Source organism: Balaenoptera musculus, chromosome 5, assembly GCF_009873245.2.
Source record: "Balaenoptera musculus isolate JJ_BM4_2016_0621 chromosome 5, mBalMus1.pri.v3, whole genome shotgun sequence".
Taxonomy (NCBI): Eukaryota; Metazoa; Chordata; class Mammalia; order Artiodactyla; family Balaenopteridae; genus Balaenoptera; species Balaenoptera musculus.
In genome coordinates, this window is record NC_045789.1 from 107,254,291 (window position 1) to 107,277,924 (window position 23,634).

Consider the following 23,634-nt stretch of genomic DNA (forward strand, 5'->3'; position numbering starts at 1 on the left):
TGAGATAATAAATTTGTGTTGCTTTAACCTGCTAAATTTGTGGCAATATGTTACAGCAACAATGGAGAGCTAATACTTTGCTGATGAATGAAAAAAAAAGGCTTTACACAAACCCTAGCTGAACAAGACCAGCAACCATTAGTCTATAAAGTCACACACATTTCATGAATTACTGGCGCAGCTATAAAATCTACTTTGATACCTCCTCAAAAAGGAATCTCACATCAGTTTCAAATCTTGCACATTCTCCCCAAAGCGCCTACTTTCCTGTCTGGCCCTTTGTGGGCTTTGGGGAATTATGCTCTTGGAATGCTCTAACTGATAAGAGTGTTTTGCCCATTTGAAGCCTTGAATCACTCTAGCTTGTCCAGATAGTTTGTGCAAACAATGTGATTTATGTTGAACACCTGCTTCCCTCTGTGTTGCGGGGGGTGGGGGGGTGGTCTGGAGCATCATTAACTGCAATCAGTCACACAGGCATTATGTACCTTTGTGACCAACCCCCAACAAAAATTCTCACTCCTAGGCTCAGGCCAGCTTCTCTAATAGGCAATACTTTGTGCATGTTGTCACAATTTTTGTGCTGGAGAAATTAAGGACATCTTCTACAACTCTCCTGGGAGAGAACTCTGGAAAGCTTGTGCCTGGTTTCCTCCATATTTCGCCCCGTTGTTTTCTCTTTGTTGGATTTTGCTTTGCACCCTTTTGCTGCAATGCGTATAACGTAACCATGAGTATAATAACATCTGAGTCCTGTGAGTGCTTCTATTGAATCACTGAAGCTGGGAGTGGTCTTGGTGACCCCTGACACATCACAGTTCCCACCATCTCAGCCAAAATGATTTACTAATACGAAAGAGAACACCAAATATGACACTTGCCATAAGACTAAAAAATTTTCCCAGATCTTTACTAACCAAATTGAGGTAGGCAGAATTCTAAGATGGTTCCCCAAATCCCTGTACCCTGATGTACACCTGGCATAATCCCCAAGACTATGAATACGATGGATTTTACCCTCATGATCACATTATATTCTATGGTGCAGCTGACCTTATCACATGAGCCCTTGAAATCTGGATCTAGAGGTTAGAGACAGAGGAAATAAGAGAGACTCCAGGCATGAGCAAGATGTGATACAAGGGATATTATCCATTGCAGGCTTTGGAGATGGAGAAAGCCACATGATAAGGAATGCAGATGGCTTCCAGGAGCTGAGAGCAGCCCCTCATTGATAGTAATCAAGGAAACAGGGACCTCATTCCCACAGTTGCAAGGAACTGAATTCTGCCAACAACCTGAATGAGCTTAGAAGTGGATTCTTCCCCAGAGTCATGAGAAAGGAAATCGACAATTTGTTTCCTCGAATCATTCCATTTTTAAAGAAAATAATAAATCTCAGAAATAAATATATTTCCAAGAAAATAATAAACTAATTACCAAGATACATTTGCATTATACTTTCACCAAAACTCATTTGTTTGGGAAATATAATTATGACACATGATTAAAATGAAGATAATAGGGAAATAGAATTCAAACTGCATGACTAAACTAAAAACATAATTAGTTCATTTAATAGTTAATTTATAACACATTAACTATATGCAAACTCTTATGCTAACAATTTCGGGAGACAGAAAAAATAAAAAATACTGTATGCATGTTAAAAATGTATGGTTAATTAAGGGAAAGTAAACCATACCTTCCTTAATTAAATAATTGCAAGGAAAACAATTATAATCTAGGAGGGGAAAGGTACCTTACAACTAGATACAATGTAATAAAGGAATTTGGAGGAGAAAAATACAATTTGTGCTTTGGTTCAGTGGCATGGTATAGAGGCAGACAGAGGTAAGTGAATTACTTGAAGAAGTGTTATGTACACTGTGCTATCTACACTGGGCAGAAAGACAGCTTGGTCTTCAACAAGGTATATTTCAATTGTCTGGCACTCAATTTCTTCAACCATATATTGGCAACAATGAAAATACTTGAACAATTTAGATACCCTGGAAGTAATTTAGAGAGTTTGAAGTCAGGTCCTATGCCTATAAAATGCATTTTCTTCACACACACACACAAATGGAGAACCACAAAATGTTTTTGAGCAGGGAATGGACTCATCTATAACAATATTAATATAGCAGCAGAAAGTAGGAGTAACTGGAGTATGGAAAGACTAAAAGCAGGAAGACCAGTTAGGAGAATGCTGCAATGCAATAGTCAAGCTCTTTGTTACTGAAGCCTGAATTAAACAATGTAGAGGACAGCAGAGACAAGAGAAGTATCACCGAGGTGGTATTAACAATACTTGACTGGCAAATAGGATAAAGGATACAAGAGAGGGAGAAAGCAAAAGATCGCTGCAAGATTCCATGCCTGGTGAAAAGCATCTTTTTTTGGTATTATTTTCTGTCTTTAAACAAGACAAGTAAAACTGGAAGAAAAATATACATCAGTTACATAAATCTTAAGTTACTTGACTATACTGTGGTAATTTCAAATGCATTTTGAAAATAGGGCCCTTGAAGGCAAAAAATGTATAAGAGCCTTAACTTCTACCACCAGGTTATATTCTAAAATAAGAGTATCTACTATCTATTTCTGATGACTATGACACGTGGCTCATTATCCATCTGTGGAGAGTATTCTAGAATGTGTTCAAAATTCTTTGGAGTATCTAATTCAGTGAGTAGGCAATCATTTAATAAGGGCAAATAAAACTTACTCATCCGAGTAAGTCAGATCATGTTTTCCATCAAGCTAGTGAACAGCTGCAGACATAGCCTGCTTCCCATCAAAGTCTCATGTATAACCTCTGCAATGTTGATGGTTCTCTGGTAAATTTTCAAAACCATAACCCTAAAAACATATGACAAACTACATTTTATTGAAGAAACTTGCCTGCACTACTCACCCTGCCTTCACTTGCAAATGTAAGGACAATGCAGGAGCTTTACTGCAAGTGCCAAAACTCTGCTGAATATCTGTCTATGAACTATACTTGCTGGCACTTTTATAGATTAAGAAAAAGTACATGTGCTGAATAACACAAACGGGAAATGCTTTCCAAATAGCACCTAGACTTAAAAGACAAACCATTTCCCTCATGCTTGTTTTAATAGGAGTGACAAAAGGTATATCTCTTTTTTAACATTTTCTGGAAAATATTTTAGAAATGAGATGAAATTTAAATTTCTCCACTTTTCAGTACCTTGAATCTGGCTTTAGGGTAGCAATTAAATAGATTCACAGGCACCAAATATGAGATGATTTCAAACAAATCTTTCAAACGCTGTACTTTTTTTCTTGAAATGTACTGGTTATAAGAGTTTAATTGAATTCCATGCTTCTATGTTTCCAGCAAATAGTTCTGATCATTTAACTGAAACTGGAGAGGATACTGGCAAGAGAGAACTCTGGCACAAGTAACATATAAAAGCCATATAAAAGAGAGAAGCTTTCTCCAAAATTAATTCCTCATATTCAAGCTTGAATAGACTCTAAAGAAAATGAGTTTTCTCTTTCAAACCAGGTTAGCAAACTACCCTCACAAATAACATTATTTCATAAAAGACTGACTCAATTATAAGCTCCAGGTCATAGCACAAAATTATTATTCTTGGTTTGGATAACATGAATTCTCAAAAGGGTTTTATGGCTATTAAAATTATAACAAGAAAGAACACTTAATTTTCTAGTGAGATCTGAAACCTCAAGACAGTCTTAAGTTACAATACATTTGTAATACGAATTACTACCATAATGTTTTAGTACAATATTGCTTAATTAAGTGATATTAAATTTATCATGAAAAAAGTTAGGGAGTAAATTGATACAAGACTCTTCTCTAAGTTTCTAGTTTTCATTCCTCTATCCCCCATCCCACAAATTTTACAGAAGACGCAAAATTTTCTTCAAAATATAAATCCAGTAAGATACATGCCTTAAATGATGCTTAAGTTTGGACAATGAACTGCAAATAACTACCAGACAACTGGCAGCTTACAGTTTTGCAACAGTTAGAGACAGATGTACAAGTAAAAATCATGGATTTCAAATAGCAATCCCATCTAAACAGATTTCCTGTTTACTTTGCATCAGCCTTTCTTACAGGTGCAGGGTGCTTACTTTTGGCAGTAGGGGAAAGAACTGATTTATAAGCCATAAGAACATCTTCTCACTTTCCATAAATAGGTTATAGAATTAATTAAAACTGCAACACATCAATTCTGCACATGAAACCTGCTCCGGTATTGGAGACTAATGTAATCCAAATATGTGGAAAGTCAAATAGTTTTCAACAAAGCTAATTTAGATGGATGGATCAGATAACAACTTGGAACTGAACCTGACAGAATCATTTCTACTCAAAGGCAGTAAGTGCTGAATGTTATATCCCAAAATGAACAAGGAAAATATTGAATTTTAATCTATTACCAGAATGATTAAAAACAATACATACTTTACAAAAATGTTTAAAAATATCTCACTTGAAGAAATTACAAAGACCCATAAGACTACCATATGTTCTATTTTAAATAAATGAAAAAGACTATGTAAATGTCATGAAAGACAGTATGAAATCTGCATTTAATCCTATTGATGTTCTGCTACCTACTCAAAGAATATGCTTCCATCTATAACATTTTATCCTCATGAAGACATATACAAGGGTATTGAAGAAAGGTGGCTTCTTTATACCTTTACACTGTTGAGGCTACTGGTATCCATTGCTATGAGATTTATTATCTCTAAAACAACGATAAATGATGACAAGCACAGAAAAGTAAAACTTTTCATGAGCTAATGGACTTAATCTTATTGACAAAGCAATGGCAATTATATCCTTATATAGTACAATCAAAAGTAAATAAAGTAAAAGGGTAGAGTGAGGTAAAATGATGAAAATGGAAATTTGTCTTCTGAGTCACCAGCTTCTCTCTCCTTTAGTTCTTTTCAGTAAGTAAAGGAAGGACAGATATGGGCAAAGAGGGAAATGTGGAGATCAGAGGGAACATCCTACAGTTACTACCATCCTGATGACAAGACCTACTCTACTTGTGGCTTGTAGAGTCCTCTGGAATGGCTGAGAGCACAAGACCATGGGTAACATCAATTTACATGATGTAGAGCAATTCTAATCGTAGCATAGCTAAGTCCTCTGGTACTTCTGGATATTCCCTTAATAATCTGTCCTCTCTTCATAGTGTAAACTTCTTCCTTTTTTCTGTCCCAAGTACCCTAATGAGTATTGAATAATTTTAGGAACTTTATTTTCCAGTTAGTGTTAATGTTGATTTAGTATTTCATTCCTACCTTTTCCCTCTTTTTTTTTTTTTTTTTTTAGTACTTGTATGATCTCCAAGACTTCTGTGACAGCCAGACTCTAAGATGCTCCAATGCCCCCTGACTCCTGGGATTTACATTCTTGTGTCGTCCTCTCCCACAATGAATACAATTAATGGCTGACCTCTGTATCCAATGAGCTATAGCAATGTGTGGCTCCTCAGGAGAGGTCATAAAAGGCATTGCCGCTTCCACCTTGCTTTCTCTCATCTCTTAGATTGCTCACTCACTCACTCTGAGAGAAGCCTACCACTATATTGTGAGAATAGCCAAGAGGTCTATGGAAAGGCCCTCAAGGTAGGGAGGAAATAAACCTCCTGTCAACAACTGGCACCAAATGAGTGAGCTAACTTAGAAACAGTTGACTGAATCCCCAGTCAAGCTTTCAGATGACTACAGCCCCAGCTGATATACTGCAATGTCATGAGATCCTGAGCTAAAACCACCCAGCTAAATGTTCTTGAATTGCTGACCCAGGGAAATTGTATAAATTGATAAATGTTTATTATTGTTTTAAGCTGCTAAGTGTTGAGGTAATTTGTTAAGCAGCAATAACTAATTCATGCTATTTCTTCTTATAGAAACAAAGAAATACAAACAAGTATGCCACTGGATGAAGCATCTTCATTAACAACATAACACGGTTGCTATATGAGAGACTCACAACTCAAGCCAAGTAAATAACTCAACAGGCTTTTAAAAAATTTTTGAGGTATAACTTACATAGGCAAAATGCACACTCTTAAGTGTATACATCAGTGAATTTTGACAAGTTTTGCAAGAACATGCACCATGTAAGTAATATCCTAATCAAGATGTAAAAATTTCCATTCCCCAAATAGTTCAGTCACGGCTATTTTGAATCAGTACTTGTACTGCCCTCTTCTCAGCCAGAGTTAAGCACTATTTTTACATCTATCACCGTAGTTGAGTTTTGATTGTTCTAGAACTTCATATAAATGGAAGAATATGATTCTTGTGTCTGGCTTCTTTTGCTCAGCATAACATTTCTAAGGTTCATCATGTTGTTGTATCAGTAGTTTATTCCATTTTATTGTTGTTTAATATACCACAATCTGCTTACCCATTCTCCCACTGATGGACATTTGAGTTCTTCCCAGTTTGGGGCTACTATGAATAATGTTTCTGGGAACATACTTGTGCAAATATTTTGGTGGGCATGCATTTTCCCTTTCTCTTGATTAAATGCCAAAGCAGGGCTGGGACTACAGGGAGGCAAATGATGTACCTCTTGGGCACAAATTTAAGGAGATCCTCTACCTAGGAGGAGGATTGCTGATCATAAAATAGATGTTTCTAAAACAACTTGCCTTTTATATTATAGCACTGAATTTTGCACTTAGACTTGTCATGGGTTCTTCTGTCAAAAAAATCTACCATTTAAGTCATGGGGAATAGTAGGTTAATATACTAGTATAATATATTAGTATAAGAAAACATATGCTTATAAAGGCAATTGATTAATATATTATCACACGTAATTCATATTAAATAAAATATAAAGTTGACAATAACTTCCTCTAGAATGATCCCTAGTTCAAGTAAAACTCCTTGTTCTACAGATATGGAAAATGATTAAGAGACTGGTCCAAGGCTGCCTAGCTAGTTAGTGGCTTTTTCATCATACATATTGCATTGTAAATCTTTATACAAATTTAACCCAAACTCAGTTAAAATTCCTAAAGACATGACTACAATTAGTTTTCAATTTTAATGTCAACTAGCTTTCACAGAGAACTTTTTTTTTTTTTTTGCATTAGTGGCCTATAAATTAAAGTGTAAATTTAAACTGGTGGGCAAAGAGTAATATGTTCTTAAAAAAATACAATTAAAGATTTGTGACATGCAAAAATTATACCTATAAAAACATATTTACTAAGTTAGGTTAAATATATAGAAAAGTCACTTTTATCACCATGGTCAGATTAGACTTTTCTAAAAAATCAAGTGAGGCAACTGGATACTTGATATCTGCATCTTTCATTCCAGCGACCACTTAAAACCAAACCATTTAAAGTAGCAAGGAAAGTACTTTTATTCAATTTATTTGTTTTGCTGCTATTAAATTACTACCATTTAGTAAGATACACATTTTTCCTCCCTTGCAAAAGATTTATCTTCATCTATAATACAGCAATGATTAAAGAGTATTGACCAAGAATAAGAATATTTCTTTAATCTAGGATGGATAATTACAATCCTATAAAGGCTCATGGCAAATATTTTTCACTGGTTTAGTACAACTTAATTCATTAAAGAAACATTTTTCATAATTTTAAGATAATTTCAGAAAATCTGTGAAGAAGCTCATTTAATAGTATATTTGTATGAAAGTTTAGACCACTTTTCTTGCCAAAAATGCCTTAGAAAGTAAATTTCATGTGTCATTGAAATAACTGAATTTAAACTGTATGATTATATTCCACCCAAGCCACGATTATTATTTCTCTCTATTTTTCAATCTAGCCTTCTACACAGTTCACTATGTCCCTAAGAATACCAGTGCCCTGTGAGAAGCTACCATGTACTTCTCTCAGGAAATACTCTTAAACTCAGCTAGAGAAATGCTTGGTACTAAAAAGATTTCAAAATTTCCTGTATATCCTCTTTAGCAATTTTTTGTCAAGTACTTTGCAGAATGCTTACCTCACAAAAGCTGAACACTGGATAATGTCAATGTTGAATTTCTATGAGGCCTGTGAATTAAATTTCCTAAAATGAAAATTTACACCTGGATTTTATCATTAAACAAGTAACAGAAGAAACTAAAATCCTGCAGTTTCTAGTTAAAATGCCTTTTGTTTGCCAATTTCTGCTTTTCATGTAATTGTCCTGATATTATACAGTACCTCACAGGTTTCCCTTCTCGAAGCAAGTCTTCTAGACTCTGTTCACAGTGTTCAGCCACCACCACCAGTCTCTCTGAGTAAAAAAAAACACCAACTCCACTTTATATTTGATTAACACAATGTTTTAATAACAAAATAATATACCCCACTAAACTTATTAACATATAGTACAAATGATATTTTAAAAGAGCTTTTCAAAGTCTACATTAACTACATAAAAATCAAATACGTAGAATAACAGGATAAATGTGTAATAAAACAACACATTAAATAACAATTTCTTTTCATCTTGTGTTTTTCTCTAGAATTTCTCCCATGTGCATCAGGAAAAACAGCTGGAAAAGTTTACCTTTGGCAAAAAGAAGCAATCCTTCTTCTGACACAGACTAGGAGAAGAAAAAGCTTGGATGAAGATATAAAGAAATTTTGAAGTGAAGGGGAAATTGGGAGCTAGGGACAAATTGTCTTGACGGTCTGGTTCAAACATAAGGTCTTTGAAACTGAGTTCAGAAATTTGAGAAAAGTAGAAATGTTCTGAATCATGACTATGGAGAAAGAACAGAAAATCAACTTGGGGTTATTTGTAACGTCATGGGGCCTGCTGAGATTAGTAATAATATAAAATTTTGGTGGGCACAATCTATATCATGATGTAATTTTTATTTTCCAACAGATCAACTGTTTAAGAATAAGACAGCACAGTTTGAAGGTCTATACATTTTTAATGTAATCATCAGTTACCTAGTGACTAACACGTTGTCTGACACAGTAGCAGATCAACAAACTCTTTTCCTTTTTAGATGAAAGAATGTAAGAGGAGTGAGAGAAAAGCACAACTGGGTTCACAAGTGGCTGGAGATTTGATAAGGTTATTTCAGGAGAAAGAAATTGGGGTACTATGAATATCTATGCAAAATGAGTTCTAAGATAAGGAAGAAGGTAAACACATAATACAGATGGCAAGCTAAGACAAGATAAAGAAGTAAAGGTGAAAAGGGACCAGAAATAGTGAAAACTGCAAGGAGGTTTGGTGAAAATGAAAAATGGCAAAGGTAGAAAAATGAGAGCAGAAGATGGGAAGGACTGACTCAAGGTACGGTCTTGCCTGCTGGGAGTAGAGATGAAGGACAATGGTACACAGGCAATCATGTGAGGTGTGAGGGCAGGATATTGTATGGGTCACATCTTGGAAGCTCAAACTGAGGTGGTGGCATTATATAGAATGATCTGAAACACAAAATCTTAAAACTATAAATGAAAACTATCACTTTCAGAAAAAAAACCCAAGTCATCTAAACAGGAACTTAAAGAAAATTAAATTTGAAAGAACATTTAATGAGGGGAAATAAAATAGGAAAGAAAGTTGAGATAAAAGTTCTAGTTCTTCAATTCAATAAAGAAAATAGCATGCAAAGTTGAATTCCAAGCAATTTAGCACAACTGTGAAGTTCTAGAAGGAAAAAGCAAATAATATTGTCAGAAAACCAAAATGGGAAGCAGCATTCCTTTGTTTTCCCTCTTCCCACATTTTGTCAATTTTCCTTACACCTATCTGGCTACCCCTCCTCAGTCTCCTCTGTAGACTGGTACCTCTTCTACCCAAATTTAAATGCTTCTAGTGCCTCCACCTTTGATTCTGGGTCTTCAGACTGTGCTTTCTCCTTATTTACTTCCAAGGTTGAAAGACTCTTAAATTTTATCTCAAGCCCAGAACTCTCTTCTGAACTCCAGGTTTTTATAGCCAGTTTCTCACTTTAATATAAAAGTTACCTCAAACACAACAGAACTCAAACTGAATTTATATTTTGCTCCTTAAGCCTTTCCCTTTAGTACTGTTTCAGTAAATGGTACCACTATCCTGCCAGCTGCTCCAGCTACAAATTTAGGAGTAATCTCCCTTTCTCAAATCCAAAGAAAAAGCCCTGCTATTTCTATTTCCCAAATGTTTCCAGAATCTGTAAAGTTTGCTCCATCTGCCACAATCTGGGTCCCATCCAACATCATCCCTCATTAGATTACTACAACAATCCCTTAACTAATCTTCTCATATTAATTCTTATTCCCCCTCCAACATATTTTCATACTAAAATCTAAGTGATAATATAATAATAAATCTGAATACGTAACTCCCTGTCTGGCTTTACTTTTTGTTATTTTGTCTGTCATTCACCAACTTCCAGTTACACTGGTCTTCCTTCCCCTTTGCTACCTTAAAATACTAGCACATGGATTACCACTGCCTAAAATGATCTTCCTGTTCCTTCTCCCAGTTAACTCCTATCATGAAACATAGTGGTTAAGAGCACAGACTATTCTGTCTGGGCTCAAATTTTAGGTTTAATAACTCATTAGTTATGTGACCTTGGGGGAGTTTGCTAACCTCTCTGTGCCAAGGTTTCTTCTTCCGTAAAACAACAGTACCTACCTCATAGAGCTGTTGTGAGGTTGAAATGAGTTAATACATAATAAGAACCTGGCACATAAGAAGCCCTAAGAGTTAGCTATTATTATTATTCATTACTCAGTTAAATGTGATTTCCTCCAAGAACACTTTCCTGGTCCCCCCAAATCAATTTGCTCCTCCTATCATATAATCTATTCCACAATGTAGTTTTCTTTTGTAGCACTTATTTCAACTCCTAAAGATTTGTATACATTTTTATCTAATGCCTTTGTTCTCTACTAGATAATGCATTTCATGATGGCAGGAAGGATATTGGTCTTGTTCAAAATGCATCCCCAGTGTCTAGAATCATACCTCAAACATATAAGCATCTAATTTAAAAATACTTGTTAAATGAGTTAACTTAAGCAAAGGCTCAATGTAGCCATTAGAAATGAATGAGTCTCACATAATGACAGTCATTGTCTAAATAGAAGTGTGTCCTGCGTAGGAAAGTATATGCCTATGTTGTAAACTAGGCATAATAACACCACAATAGCACTGATTTTAATGTAAAACAAAACCATCAGAATATGTTAAAATGTGCATACCCCATTAATGAACAATTTTAAATTATATATTCATAAGTCTCCATATCTATGAAGGATTTTCAAAGTGTTTGGCATTAGCCTAAAATTTGTCAGGCATAAAATGATTTAGAAAAAAAAAATTATCAGGCTTCTTCAGGAAACTCCTTCAAAATATCATAAGCCAGAGTTTGCCAAAGCTTTAGGATATTATGGACCTTTAAAGTATTACTGTAAGACAGCAGAACCATAATCCTTGGCAGAATATCAAAGATTCTCCCAGAGGTAATAGAGTGTATACCAAAACAATGTTTCCAATATGAACCAGTTTTTTCAAAAAATCGTTAGTCTTCATTCTGAAACTCAGGACCACTGTTTGAAAATAACTTCTGTTTGTTATAAAATAATATAGTTTCACAGAATAAAATATGACAGAAATATTTGAGAATCATAATGTACCAAATATAAGTCAGCAATGTAGTGGCATTATTTATAAAAAACAAATGTGACACCAAGGTGAACTTTAAAGAGTAGAACATACAAGAACCGTGAAATAATCTTTCTTCTAACAGTTGATGAATGCCAAGTATAACTGTAGTGTACATACAGTTTGAACTGTATGTTTTAAGTCAGTCAATGCTAAGAAATGGAAGAGAGTACAGTATTAAGCAAGACAGATAATAAAGTAGTTGAATAAAAAGAGGGACTAAAACAGATTGAAAGATTAAAAGAAACTTTTTTAACTTAAAGAAAGAGGTAAATTGTAAATGCATTAAAATATGAAAGGTTATTAGAATATAGTTACTGCATCATTCTTTTGTTATTCACATTAAAAACTGAGACTAGCTCATTACTTTTTAAAGAGAATCTCTAAATAAATATTTATACAGTAAAACTGATAAAGAAAAATTCTGTGCTTAAAAAACAGTATTGTTACTAGGTTACTGTGATTGTCAGTTTTATGAGTCAACATGGCTAGGCTATAGTCCCCAGTTATTCAAACACTAATCTAGGTGTTACTGTGAAGGCATTTAATAAATGAAATCTACAATTAGTTTACTTTAAGTAAGGAAGATCATCCTAGATAATCTGGGTGATCCTGATTCAATCAGTTGTAAAGGCCTTAAGAGCAGAATCGACTCTTCTCTGGAGAAGAAACTCCACACTTGGACTGTGACTTCAGCTGTTGTCTAAAACTTCAGCTTGTCCTTGATGACCTGCCCTATGGATTTCAGATGAGCCTACCCAACCCCAAAATCACATAAACCAATTCCAAGCAATTAATCTATATCTGTGTAGCTATCTAGCTATCTATCTCCTACTGGTTTTGTTTCTTTGATGGAACTCTAAACTGATATAGACACTTAGGTTGAAATATATATGCAGCTAGAGATATAGAATACATTGTTTTACAGGTTCTTAACAATTCTATTATTCTTTACCTAAACTTCAAATCTATTAGTTAAAATAATTTTGTTCTTGATTTTCCTAGCAATAAACAAAAGATTTCTGGGTAACCAATACCAAATAAAATGGAATGTATTACCATTTATAATCCTTATTCTGCTTCTAAAACTGCTGAGATTTCAAGTTCAAAAGAAAAAGATTGTTTGTTAACTTAAGTATTTTCATGCTTTATTGGCTTTTTTCTTTTAAAGATATTTTACTCAACTTCTCTTTAATAAATCAAGTGCACAAATTCTAGTGTACACTATTCTTGACTTTAAATACATCATTCTGCTGAGTTAGCAAGAAACTAACATCATCTTGAATCAGTTTTGAATGATCCATAGGAAACAGTGAAAGCCTGACTTCTGAGCTAACCTAACATGTAAAAACATAATGTTAGTAAAACAGACCACATGTCACACATTACTCCAAGTAAAAAGGGAAAGGTGGGCAGGTGGGAGACTAACAATGACAAACTGTGAGATATCTGTATAGTAAGGACAGAATAAAGGGGGGAAAGGAACCAAAACCAAAATTCTTTGAGGAGACAATTAAGTGGAGTCCAAACCAAAATCATGTGGTATTAAATCATCGAGAAATATGTGTTGTTCACTAAGGAGACTGTAGAGTAGAGCCTTTTCAAACTTTTCAAATTAAATTCAACTGAAATGACTGGGATGTTTTGGAACAAAAAGACCTTCACATCTACACTTATTCTAATTTATTTACACCTTACGATGCATACAACTTTTCACGACAATGAACATTGCCAGTAGTAAAAAAATGATCAAATTCCCTAACCTTTTGACAATCACTGATATTTTCATTCCAGGCAGCCAAACTTAAAATATATGAATTTTACACACATCCATGACCTGTGTGTCCCTAGAAGAAAGGGCTGCTGAGATCCAGGAGCAGGGAAAGCAGGGGAAACAGAGTAACCAGCAATATGGTGGATGGGCCTAAAGAGACTACCTAGATGTTGAGCTGGGTTCTACATTAAGAGAGGTTAACAGTGTCTAAGGAGATTAGTTCCTATCTCACATTTATAACTAAAAAGAAGGTTCCTGGGCAGTTAGCAGTAGTGTTCCCCAAAGGGATTAGGTCATAAGGTTTTTCCTAGTTCAGTGTTTACAGGGCCTTATTTAGACAGAGGGATGAAAAGAAGGAGCTCAAGAAGTATCTAGGACTACTGAGTCAATTATCCCATGAAAAGAAAGCCTAGGGAAAACTGGACAGAGGCAAGACCCCAGTCATATGAAGTGATGCTCCAAACAGGCTTCCAGACACAGTGGGAAGAAATAAAGGGCACTTCAGGATACAAGAATGAAGAAGTCCTAAGAACTGAGTAAAGTAGCAAGACTTTGGGAAGACAGGCATACTACAAATTTGCAGATGTAAAACAGCAATACTAAGTATGGTTACTCGCTACAGATGATAATGAGGATCCACTATATTGCTAAGTTTGGAGTGATTTTGGAACTAGGTCAACCCCACAAGCGGAAATTCTTTAGAATTTGTAATTGGATTGGGGGGTGGTGTTTGAGGCATTCAGGGATTGACAATATCTATCAAGTATTCAATTATATAAAAAGCCCCACATGAGTTCTATAATTTAGTTAATGTCATTGAAGCCATTTATCAAATAAAAACGTTAGCAAAAGGTTTTTTGTTTGCTTGTTTTTAAACAACAAACTTGCCAGAAGTTACTTAATTGCTTTGTGCCTCAATTTCCTTATCTGTTTCTACCTCATGGTAAGGTTGTAAGCATTAAGTTAATTAAAATATGTAAAGCTTAGAATACTTAGAATACTGCCTAATATATAATAAACACTCAATAAATATTAGCCATCAATAATATTTATTACAAAAAACATTTTCTACTCAGTCTAGAAAACTTTCAGAGCAACTATTTTTTAAGAGGCATAACCTTGAAAGTATCATTTAGCCTGTTTTTCAGCAAAACAATAAAGGAAATACAGTTTGCATTTTTTGAGCATCTTTAATGTTAGGTTGAAACACCTGAAAATGCCATTTTGTAGGAATAAAAACAGGACAATATCAGCAAGTATAGAGGGTTAACTTTCATAAATCATTTCGTTAGAAAAATTAAATATATTTCAGTGAGATGCATTTAAAATAATTCTAAGAAATGGAACCTCAGCATGCAATTAAGTTTTCAAAAATAATTTTAAAATAATTAAAATATTGCTAACATAAGCACCTTCCAGGGGTGCTACAGATTGAACATTTGTGTCCCCCCCACCCAAATCCATATGTTGACACCTAATCCTCAGTGTGATGGTGTTTGGGGGTGGGGCTTTGGGAGGTTATTAGGTCATGAGGGTGGAGCCCTCCTGAACAGGATCAGTGATCTTACAAAAGAGGCCTGAGAGAACTCCCTTCCCACTCCCACCATGTGAGGTTACAGTGAGACGATGGCTGTCAATGAAGAGGCGGGCCTCACCAGATGTGGAATCTGCTGGTGCCTTAATCTCCAGAACTGTGAGAAATAAACCTTTCTTGTTTATAAGCCACTCGGTTTATGGTGTCCTATTTTAGCAGCCAGAATGGACTAAGATACAGGCTACGGAAGAAAAAAAGGCAGTAAACATCTTCCTGGTGAAACATTGACTTTTTAACCAATACAGTTCAACTTTTCCAAATGAAATCCTATATGAAAAGACTAATGCAGCTCCAAAGAGGTAAAAAAATTAGTGACTCTCTTCATTTGAAGAAACTTAACCCGAATTATTACTTTCAATCATAAAATACACTCTAATAGACAATTCTAAAGTTTCTAACTTTAGAACTTTCATTTCCTTCTTAGAGAGGTGAGGAAATGCTTGAGGATAGGTGGCTTCCCTGAAAGAGAAAATTAAAAATCTTGATTCTCAGATCTAAGAAATATGAATCATTCAGATGTAGTAAGGAAAACTCAAATGATGCAGTTTGGCTAGAGTGAAAGGTGAAGGCACTTGTACACACACATACTGATTACTTTATATGTTTACAATGTATATTATAACCTAACCAGGGGAACAGGGTAGAGAACACAAAATAGGAGACAACAACAGCAACTTACCATGCTTTCCCCGAGAAATATCCACATACTGGCACAGTCTGGGGTGGGTGATGGTCTTAAGGATTTGAAAGCGCCCTAAAATTTTGATGGAATTTGGTGTGAGAGGAAGCCCGTTGCTTCCACAAACATCATGTGGCAGAGCAGAGGCAAAGAAGGTAAAGGCACCCATTTCGGCATCCTTCAAGGGAAACATTTTCGGAGTCCTAGATCTTCCAAGATAACCTAGAAAAGGAGAGAAGTTTTTGATAGATCAACTAGACATTAAGCCAGTGTTTTCTGACCTTAAACATGATAACTAATATAACTTGGAGGAAAATGCCAATCTCTACACTTTACAGTTAAAAAAAAAAAAGTTAAAAAATTTCAAGACAATATCAAAGAGGAAAAACCACCCAATCATGAATTTATATTGCAGCTCTAAATCAAAATCAATGATTTTCAATGGCATATAAAGAAAAGACAGAACATTCCCTCTACAAGGATGTCTGACAGTTCTAAGAGTTTAGAGGAAGTTCGTTATTGCATATTCATACCAGTAAAGCTCTTCTCTTTACCTAAAGCTTGAATAACCCACAGAGTTTCCTTTTTCAGAGTGAGGGGAGTTAGGAAAGAGGAAATAAGGATACCAACCAGAAACTTTAAATAATCAAGGACTCTATTAATAGTATAAAAATTAAACTAGACAACAGACAGCACTATAATGTTACTTAACTAATCAATTTTTGTTTCTGTGCTAGGTGCTTTACAAGTGATGTTTTAATCCCCTCAATGATCTTGACAGATGTTATTGCCTCTAGGTTAGAAATAGATGTTCTATGCGTAGATCCTGAGGGGTCCTAGCAGCATAGATTCCAAAGCAAACGGTGCCCCAGAGTTTTATCATGGAGCAGCCTGAAGATTAAAAAACTTGCTCCAAAATCTGAATGACGCTATGGCAACCACAACAAAAAAGGTCCTCCAACAAAAAATATGTCTCTCACCCAGGTGTCTCACGAAAAAGACATTCCATTGGTCAAGCACTGCATTCTTCTCTTCTCAGCTTTTACAATAAAAATCTGGAATTCTAAATCAAGTTAATAGACTGCTTTTCATATGTCTGCCCAGAAACCTCATTAAAACATTAAAAAGAACTGTTTTAAAATGTATAAACTCATAACAAGGAAGAGGACAGAAAAAGGCCTTGAGCTGATGAAAGACTTGAAGAAACTCCTGTAAAGCATTTTGCATATGGAAGAGTATTGTCACAAGAAACAGAAAGAAGGAAGCTACAACCTATAATACAGTCAAGAAGTTTTGCTCAGCCTCTTCAGTTCAGAGGCTTCAGATTCATAGAAGGCAGGAACAATGGTGAACAGCAGCAGTCAGAAGAAGGTTTGAAATGAGAAAGATAATTTGAAATGAGAAAGATAATTTGAAAGGCTGAAGAACAGAAAAGTCAACTCTGCTACCAGCCCCCCAGTACTGGCCAGTTATTTATCCTCTAAACAAAAGAAAAACAAAAAACAAAATGGTTCATCCCTAAAGGAATAAAATAAACTGTGTGAGAATTACAATAAATAGTTGGTATGAGCACTGTGGACAAAAGCAAACTCCTCTTAATTCTGGAATTTGTAAGACCCCAGTTAAGATCTGGCTGTCTACCAAGCCATTCTAAAACAGGGTATTCCAGTCAACAAGCCTATCCACATACAAAATGCTCCCAGACAGTCTTCCTTAACTCTTCAATGATGAACTGTCCAGGAATCATCAGATAGTTGAGGAAAGACTATAGCATAAAAGGCAAAAAATAAAATAAACCAAAAGAAAAAAAATCTGCCCTGGATGCAACCAAAATAATTTATGAAAAAAACCCCAAACCAAAACTAACTCTAATATATTTAGAAAGTTTTGAGAAAATTTTGAGAAGATATTACACCAATTATATAAAAAAGGAGGTATGGAAAAACATATTTCATAAAAGAATGAAAAGGAATTGCCAACATATATGAGAAGATAAACAACCTCATTAATATTCAAGAAATTGTTCATTAAAATCACATGAGAATTTATACCTGTGAGACAGTAAAAATTAAGAAATCTGTTAATACACAATGTTAGATTATGGAGAAACAGAGTGTAAATTGGTACAATGACCTTGGAAGACAGTTTGACACTATTTTGTTCCTGCAGAAACTCCTACACACATACACAAGCAGAAACATACAAGAAAGATCAGGGTGGTATTGTTCCTATTAGCTCTAAACTGGAAACAACTTAAATGTCCACACACAGGTGAATGGCTAAATAAACTGTGGTACATTCATCTGATGGAAGAACACACAGGATGGAAAACAAGCGAACTATAGCAACATTTAATAATATAGATGAATCCTAGAAATATAATGTTGAGCAGGAAAAAAAGTCACACAAAACTTATGCCAATATTCATAAAATTAAAAAACCACAAAAGCTAAATAATAAATGCAGGAACACTTACATATGAGGTAAGAATATATTCAAAAATTAAAGGAATTAAAAAAAAAAAACCTGAGGTTAAGGTTACCACTGTATGAAAAACAGTCATAAGATTAGGGAATAACCCATAAGAAGCTTCAAAAATTTTGAATAATATTCTTATTCTTAATTGGTGGGTTAAGGGTGTTCATATTATTATTATGCTCCATAATTCCCATATTCTATATCTCTATTTATATATATATATGTGCTATATACAATATATTTCATAAAAATTGAAAAAAAATTTTAAATTTTAAAATGAAAAACATTTTTAAATACAATGAATTGATTTTCAACAAAGGCCAATGAATTCAATAGGAAAAGGATAGTCTTTTTAACGAATGGTGCTAAAACAAGACACTCACATGGGAAGAAATTAACCTCAACTCCTACTGCTACATCCACAAAAATATGACATGGATTATAGACCTAAACGTAAAAGCTAAAACTGTAAGTCTTCTCCAAAAAAAAAAAAAAAAAAAGAATATTTTTGCAACCTTAGGATAGGCAAAGATTTCTCAAGCAGAATAAAAAAAGTCATAAAAGATTAACTTTATAAAGTGGGCTTCATCAAAATTAAAAACATTGCACATCAAAAGTCACATTTGAGAAAATAAAAATCCAAGCCAAAGTTAAGAAAAATATTATTTATATCTATATATGACATTTTTATCAAACAGATGTATATGTATCATATGTATGTTTGTATGTATGATAATAGACTTAGAATATACAAAGAATGCCTACAACTCAATAATAAAAAGAAAAACAAAAATAGGTAAAAGTCTGAAACATGTACTTTTCACAAAGGAGGAATACAAATAGACAATAAGCACATGAAAAAGTTCTCAATATAATTAATCAGCAGGGAAGTGCAAATTAAAAGCACAACAACATACCATTTCACACCTACCAGAATGGCTAAAATTGGAATGACTGGTAATACCAAGTGTTGAGAAAAATGTGGAACTGGAGCTGATACTCTGCTGCTGATGGTAGTGTTAAAATGACACAAGAACTTTGAAAAACTGTTTGGAAAACTGTCCTCAAGTTAAAAATATCCCTTATGATTCAGAAATTCCACTCCTACTCAGTACTTACCCAAGAAAACTTAAAATATTTGTCCATAAAAATACTTGTACATGAATGTTCACAGAAGTTTTACTCATAACAGCCCCAAACTGGAAGCAATGTAAACATCATACAAGTGAATTGATAAACAAGTTGTAGCATATTCATCCAATGAAATGCTTTCAAAAGCAACAAAAAAGGAACAACCATGCCAAAATATGGATGTATCTCAAAAATATTATGTTGATGAAAGCAGTAGACACATAAGAGTTCATATCCTATGGCTCCATTTAAATGTAGTTCTCGAACTACAGTTCTAAACTATAGTGATAAAAAAGAGAATTGTAGTGCCTTGGCTGGGTGGGGGGGGGGGGCGGTTGGGGACAGGACTGGAGAGGGAAACATAGGAACTTTCTGGAGTAGTCCAAATGTTTCACATCTTGATTAGGGTCGTGTTTGTCATGTTTGTTCACGTGTATCAAAACTCATCAAACTGATCACTTAAAATCAGTGTACTCTAATATATGTAAATTTCATCTCATTTAACAAAAGAAAAATGAAACAAAATTAAGAGAATATGAGAAAATAATAATTTTAAAACTTAGTGCTTGGAACTTAAATATATGATTACCAAACTACATAGAAGTGTTGGAAAATAAAGTTGAGACAATTACTCAGAACATGAAGCAAATGGGCAAATAGATTAAAAAAGCATAACAGAAAAGATAACACACATAGTGAATCAACCCAAGAATTCAACAACCACCTTATAGGCATTTCAAAAAAGGGAACAGGGGAAAAAAAGGAGAATAAATTATGAAAGATGGGAGAAAATTCCCCACAATTGAAGGGAAATATGTACCTTCAAATTAAAAAGGCTTCTAATTTCAAGGAGAATAAATGAAAAAACACCCAAATGGAGACATTTATCCTAGCTCCATTGAATGAGTTAACTGCAAGGAGAATAAACTCAGACCAAGACATGCCATGACAAATTTTCAAAGCATCAAGCATAACTAAAAATTTTAATCATTTCAGAGAGAAAACAAATAGTTCAGGCATCAACAAATCAAGATCAGACACTCATTCTCATGAGCAACAACAGAAGTTAGAAGATGGTGAAGCCTTGAAAAGTTGGAAGAAACATAATTTTGTTTCTTTATGCAGCCAAACTATCATTCCTAATAGCAAAATAATCATTTACAACCATGCAAACATTAAAAAATAAAATCACCATCCACATACCTTCATGAATAAGTCTCTTTAGGATGTATTCTAACAAAACAGAGGAGAAAACCAAATAATAAAAGATGAGGAGTTAAGAAACAATGTATCTTACTCAAAAATTCAATGAATATAATCCAGTATAGAAGCTGCACCAAAGGACTAGAAAGTAATCTGTTCCAATTAAACAGAAGGTAATTGGGCTCCAAGGGGAATGTCTTCAAGCAGAGTAAGGGAGGTTCTCATACAAAGAATGAGAGGATGTGGTGAATAAAGCACATGCATCTTTTTCCTCAAAGAAAGTGCAAAGTACTCTGTGAAAGTGAGGACAGCCAAAAGCTACATAAGAAGTATATAATCCAAAAAATTAAGCACATTTAACTATGGCATAATTTTTGTTATTGGAGAGGAAGAAAGAGTAATCAGTTGGACGTTAATATTACAAATCTTCTTGTTAGTGTGGTACAAAGGTCATGAAATTAAAACATTGGGAAGGAAATGTATAATAGCATACTTCTTGGCTCAGCACTGAAGATTATTTACAAAGCCATAATATTGTAACATTTTACTAGTTTTTAAACACATAAAGCAAAAAACAATTGCAGTTAAGAAATATACTGTAACTATTAATAACTTTGACAATGTACAAGTAAAGGTCCACCTGAGGGAAGGTGGGAATGGATGTGGTTTCTGTGGCAGTAAAGGAAGGTAGAGTCTCTACTTCCCTCATTTTACCAAATAAGGAGCCAAATATATGTATTTTCGAAAGTTCACATGAAAAAAATTAAGTTTAAAGATATTATTTAGAATTGTAAAATTAACCAATATGAAAACTAAAAATTGTGATAACGATTCAAAAATTTGTAGAAGAGGGCTTCCCTGGTGGCGCAGTGGTTAAGAATCCACCTGCCAATGCAGGGGACACGGGTTGGAGCCCTGGTTCGGGAAGATGCCACATGCTGCGGAGCAACTAAGCCTGTGCGCCACAACGACTGAGCCTGCGCTCTAGAGCCTGCGTGCCACAACTACTGAGCCCACGCGCCTAGAGCCCATGTTCCCCAACAAGAGAAGCCACGGCAATGAGAAGCCCGCGCACAGCAACGAAGACCCAATGCAGGCAAAAAACAAAAAAAACCCCGCAACATTGTAAATCAACTGTATTTCAATAAAAATTATTAAAAAACAAAAAACAAATTGTAGTAGAGAGGTTGTGGATGGTGTGGCCTATCTTAAGAAGTCAATTTAAAAAAAAAGAATTTGCAGTTTAACTTGTTCAACATACACACCTAAAATTAGAAAAGGTTAAAAATGATTATCTCTGAAGGAACAGAACTGAGGGTAGGAAAGAAGAGCCTGAGCTGTTGCATTTTATTAGGCAGTCCTTTTATACTATGCTATTTGATCTTCCATTAGATACCTCTGTCACTTAGACAACTAAAAATCAAATAACCAAATAAAGAAAATGCAAATAATTCAAAACGATAAAACAGTAGTTGGCATTAAACATTTCATGTGTTCTGCTTCAACTACCTCTTAGATGCGTGCACATAAAAAGGCTCACACATAACAAATACACACACATAGATTTTTTTCCGCTTGGTGAGTGGAAGAAAGCCAGTGGAAAAGACAGCTGAGGTGAGAGATTAGTTGAGGAAAAAAAACAACATAAGGAGTTGGGTTTGAAAATTCATTCATTCAACAAATATCCTGAAGCTCCTATTTTAAGTCAGGTGTTTTTCCAGCTTCGAGGCCACCAGTGAACAGGACACAATATCCGCCCTCAAAGAACTTTAAGTGGAAATGCATCACAAAGGGAAAAAGGTAAAAAATAGGGCAAAAGATGCATACTTCATTACGAATAAAACAGTTTACACATTTCTTCAATGGGTTTCATTTATTTTATATACTTTCCCGCAAAAAGTTGTCTTTCTGTCCCAAATAAAAACAGGGACAAGAGGCCTTGAAAAGCAACCACTAACACTTCTAAACAAACTTCCACTCGTTCACATTCTTCCACTGCACAAGGGAATGCCACATCTTGACTAAACCTTTGAAAACAAGAAACAAACCAAAGCAAGAGTTCGCATCTATGTTGAGCAACGGGAGAGCCGATTCCAAATTCTCTGAAACAGTCAGGTAGTAGATCCTTTCGAAGAGCCGCCCGCAGTCCTCAAAGGACTCAGGTGTGTAGGGGGAAGGCGGGATGTAGGTAGGGATGGAGACGGTACTCAGCAGCGAGCAGCTGCACCGGTGGTCTCTATCACTCACGGCGGAAATGCGGGGCCGCTCGCTGCACCTGACCTTCCTCTACCTCCCACCAGCCCCGACCACTACGACACAGAAAACTGGGAAACCCAAATACCTGCCTCTGGGTCTGGGGACGCAGGCGGACACAAAGACAAGGGGATGGAGCTCCTACACAGGGCCCCAGAGCTGTCGCTGGAGCTGGTGTTGTCGCTATTGCTTAGTGCACCAGACCCTGCATTTCAGATGCTTCTACAAAAGAGGCTGCTCCTGGAGCGCCGGGAGCTCAGAGATTGCCCTTTGCCCGCCAGCTTAAGTCAGCCGGAGTTGCCAGCTCCGCCTCCGGCCAAAACAGCGAACCCCACGCTCTCCGCTGACAACTCCCAGCTCTCCACCCCCCACCCTCAGCTCGGCCTTTTCCTCTGACCTCACAGCCTCCGCGACGGAACTCTAAAGAAAGACCCCGACGTCCGGCGTCTTGCCCCTCGCCCAACCTGGCGACAAAATATAGAGACCGAGGAAGAGGTGCAGAATGGTTGGCGTTATTGGCTGAGGGACTGGACGACGGGGAGTGTGGTGTGGCTGCGCACGGGAAGGGGGGCCATTGAATTTGGAGAAGAATCTGTGGACCGCTCAGGCGTTTAGCGAGGACACCTCATTGGGTCCTTTCTCGCTCCTTCGTGAGCGGGAGGCTGTCCTTACCGGCTCCGGGCCGAGACGGCCGAGGTTCCGCTTGTTCACCGATACATGTGAGTGTCGTCCGCAGAGGGTCCCGGGGTACGGGGATTGCGAACATAAGAGTCCCCTGTCCCTTAGTGGCCTTCGGATGATAGGACCTGGGCTGCGGGGAAGTCGGCCCACAGCAGCGCCAAT

At 35.7% G+C, this 23,634-nt stretch overlaps 2 protein-coding genes across 7 annotated transcripts in view; one reads left to right on the forward strand and one right to left on the reverse strand.

The window, feature by feature from the left end:
* Nucleotides 1-23,166, reverse strand: part of TBCK (TBC1 domain containing kinase) — a 249,778-nt gene extending 226,612 nt beyond the window's left edge. For 3 of the 6 annotated variants that reach the window (XR_005019963.1, XM_036852717.1, XM_036852714.1), the window contains exons 1-3: nucleotides 22,884-23,148; nucleotides 15,727-15,948; nucleotides 8,223-8,295 (exon numbers count right to left, since the gene is read on the reverse strand). Coding sequence is in view for 5 of the 6 variants with exons in the window: in XM_036852717.1 (XP_036708612.1) it covers nucleotides 8,223-8,295; nucleotides 15,727-15,919 (266 nt within the window). In the remaining variant the exon portion in view is untranslated. Of the gene's footprint in view, nucleotides 1-8,222; nucleotides 8,296-15,726; nucleotides 15,949-16,706; nucleotides 16,797-22,586; nucleotides 22,834-22,879 lie in introns of those variants that run through there. The other 3 variants (XM_036852718.1, XM_036852715.1, XM_036852716.1) reach the window with 3 other exon arrangements.
* A 242-nt stretch (nucleotides 23,167-23,408) lies between these two features.
* The window catches only part of AIMP1 (aminoacyl tRNA synthetase complex interacting multifunctional protein 1), a 34,152-nt gene continuing 33,926 nt past the window's right edge, over nucleotides 23,409-23,634 (forward strand). Inside the window, exon 1 of the mRNA XM_036852721.1 lies at nucleotides 23,409-23,510. Within this exon, the coding sequence (XP_036708616.1) occupies nucleotides 23,509-23,510 (2 nt within the window). The 5' untranslated portion in view covers nucleotides 23,409-23,508. The remainder of the gene's footprint in view (nucleotides 23,511-23,634) is intronic.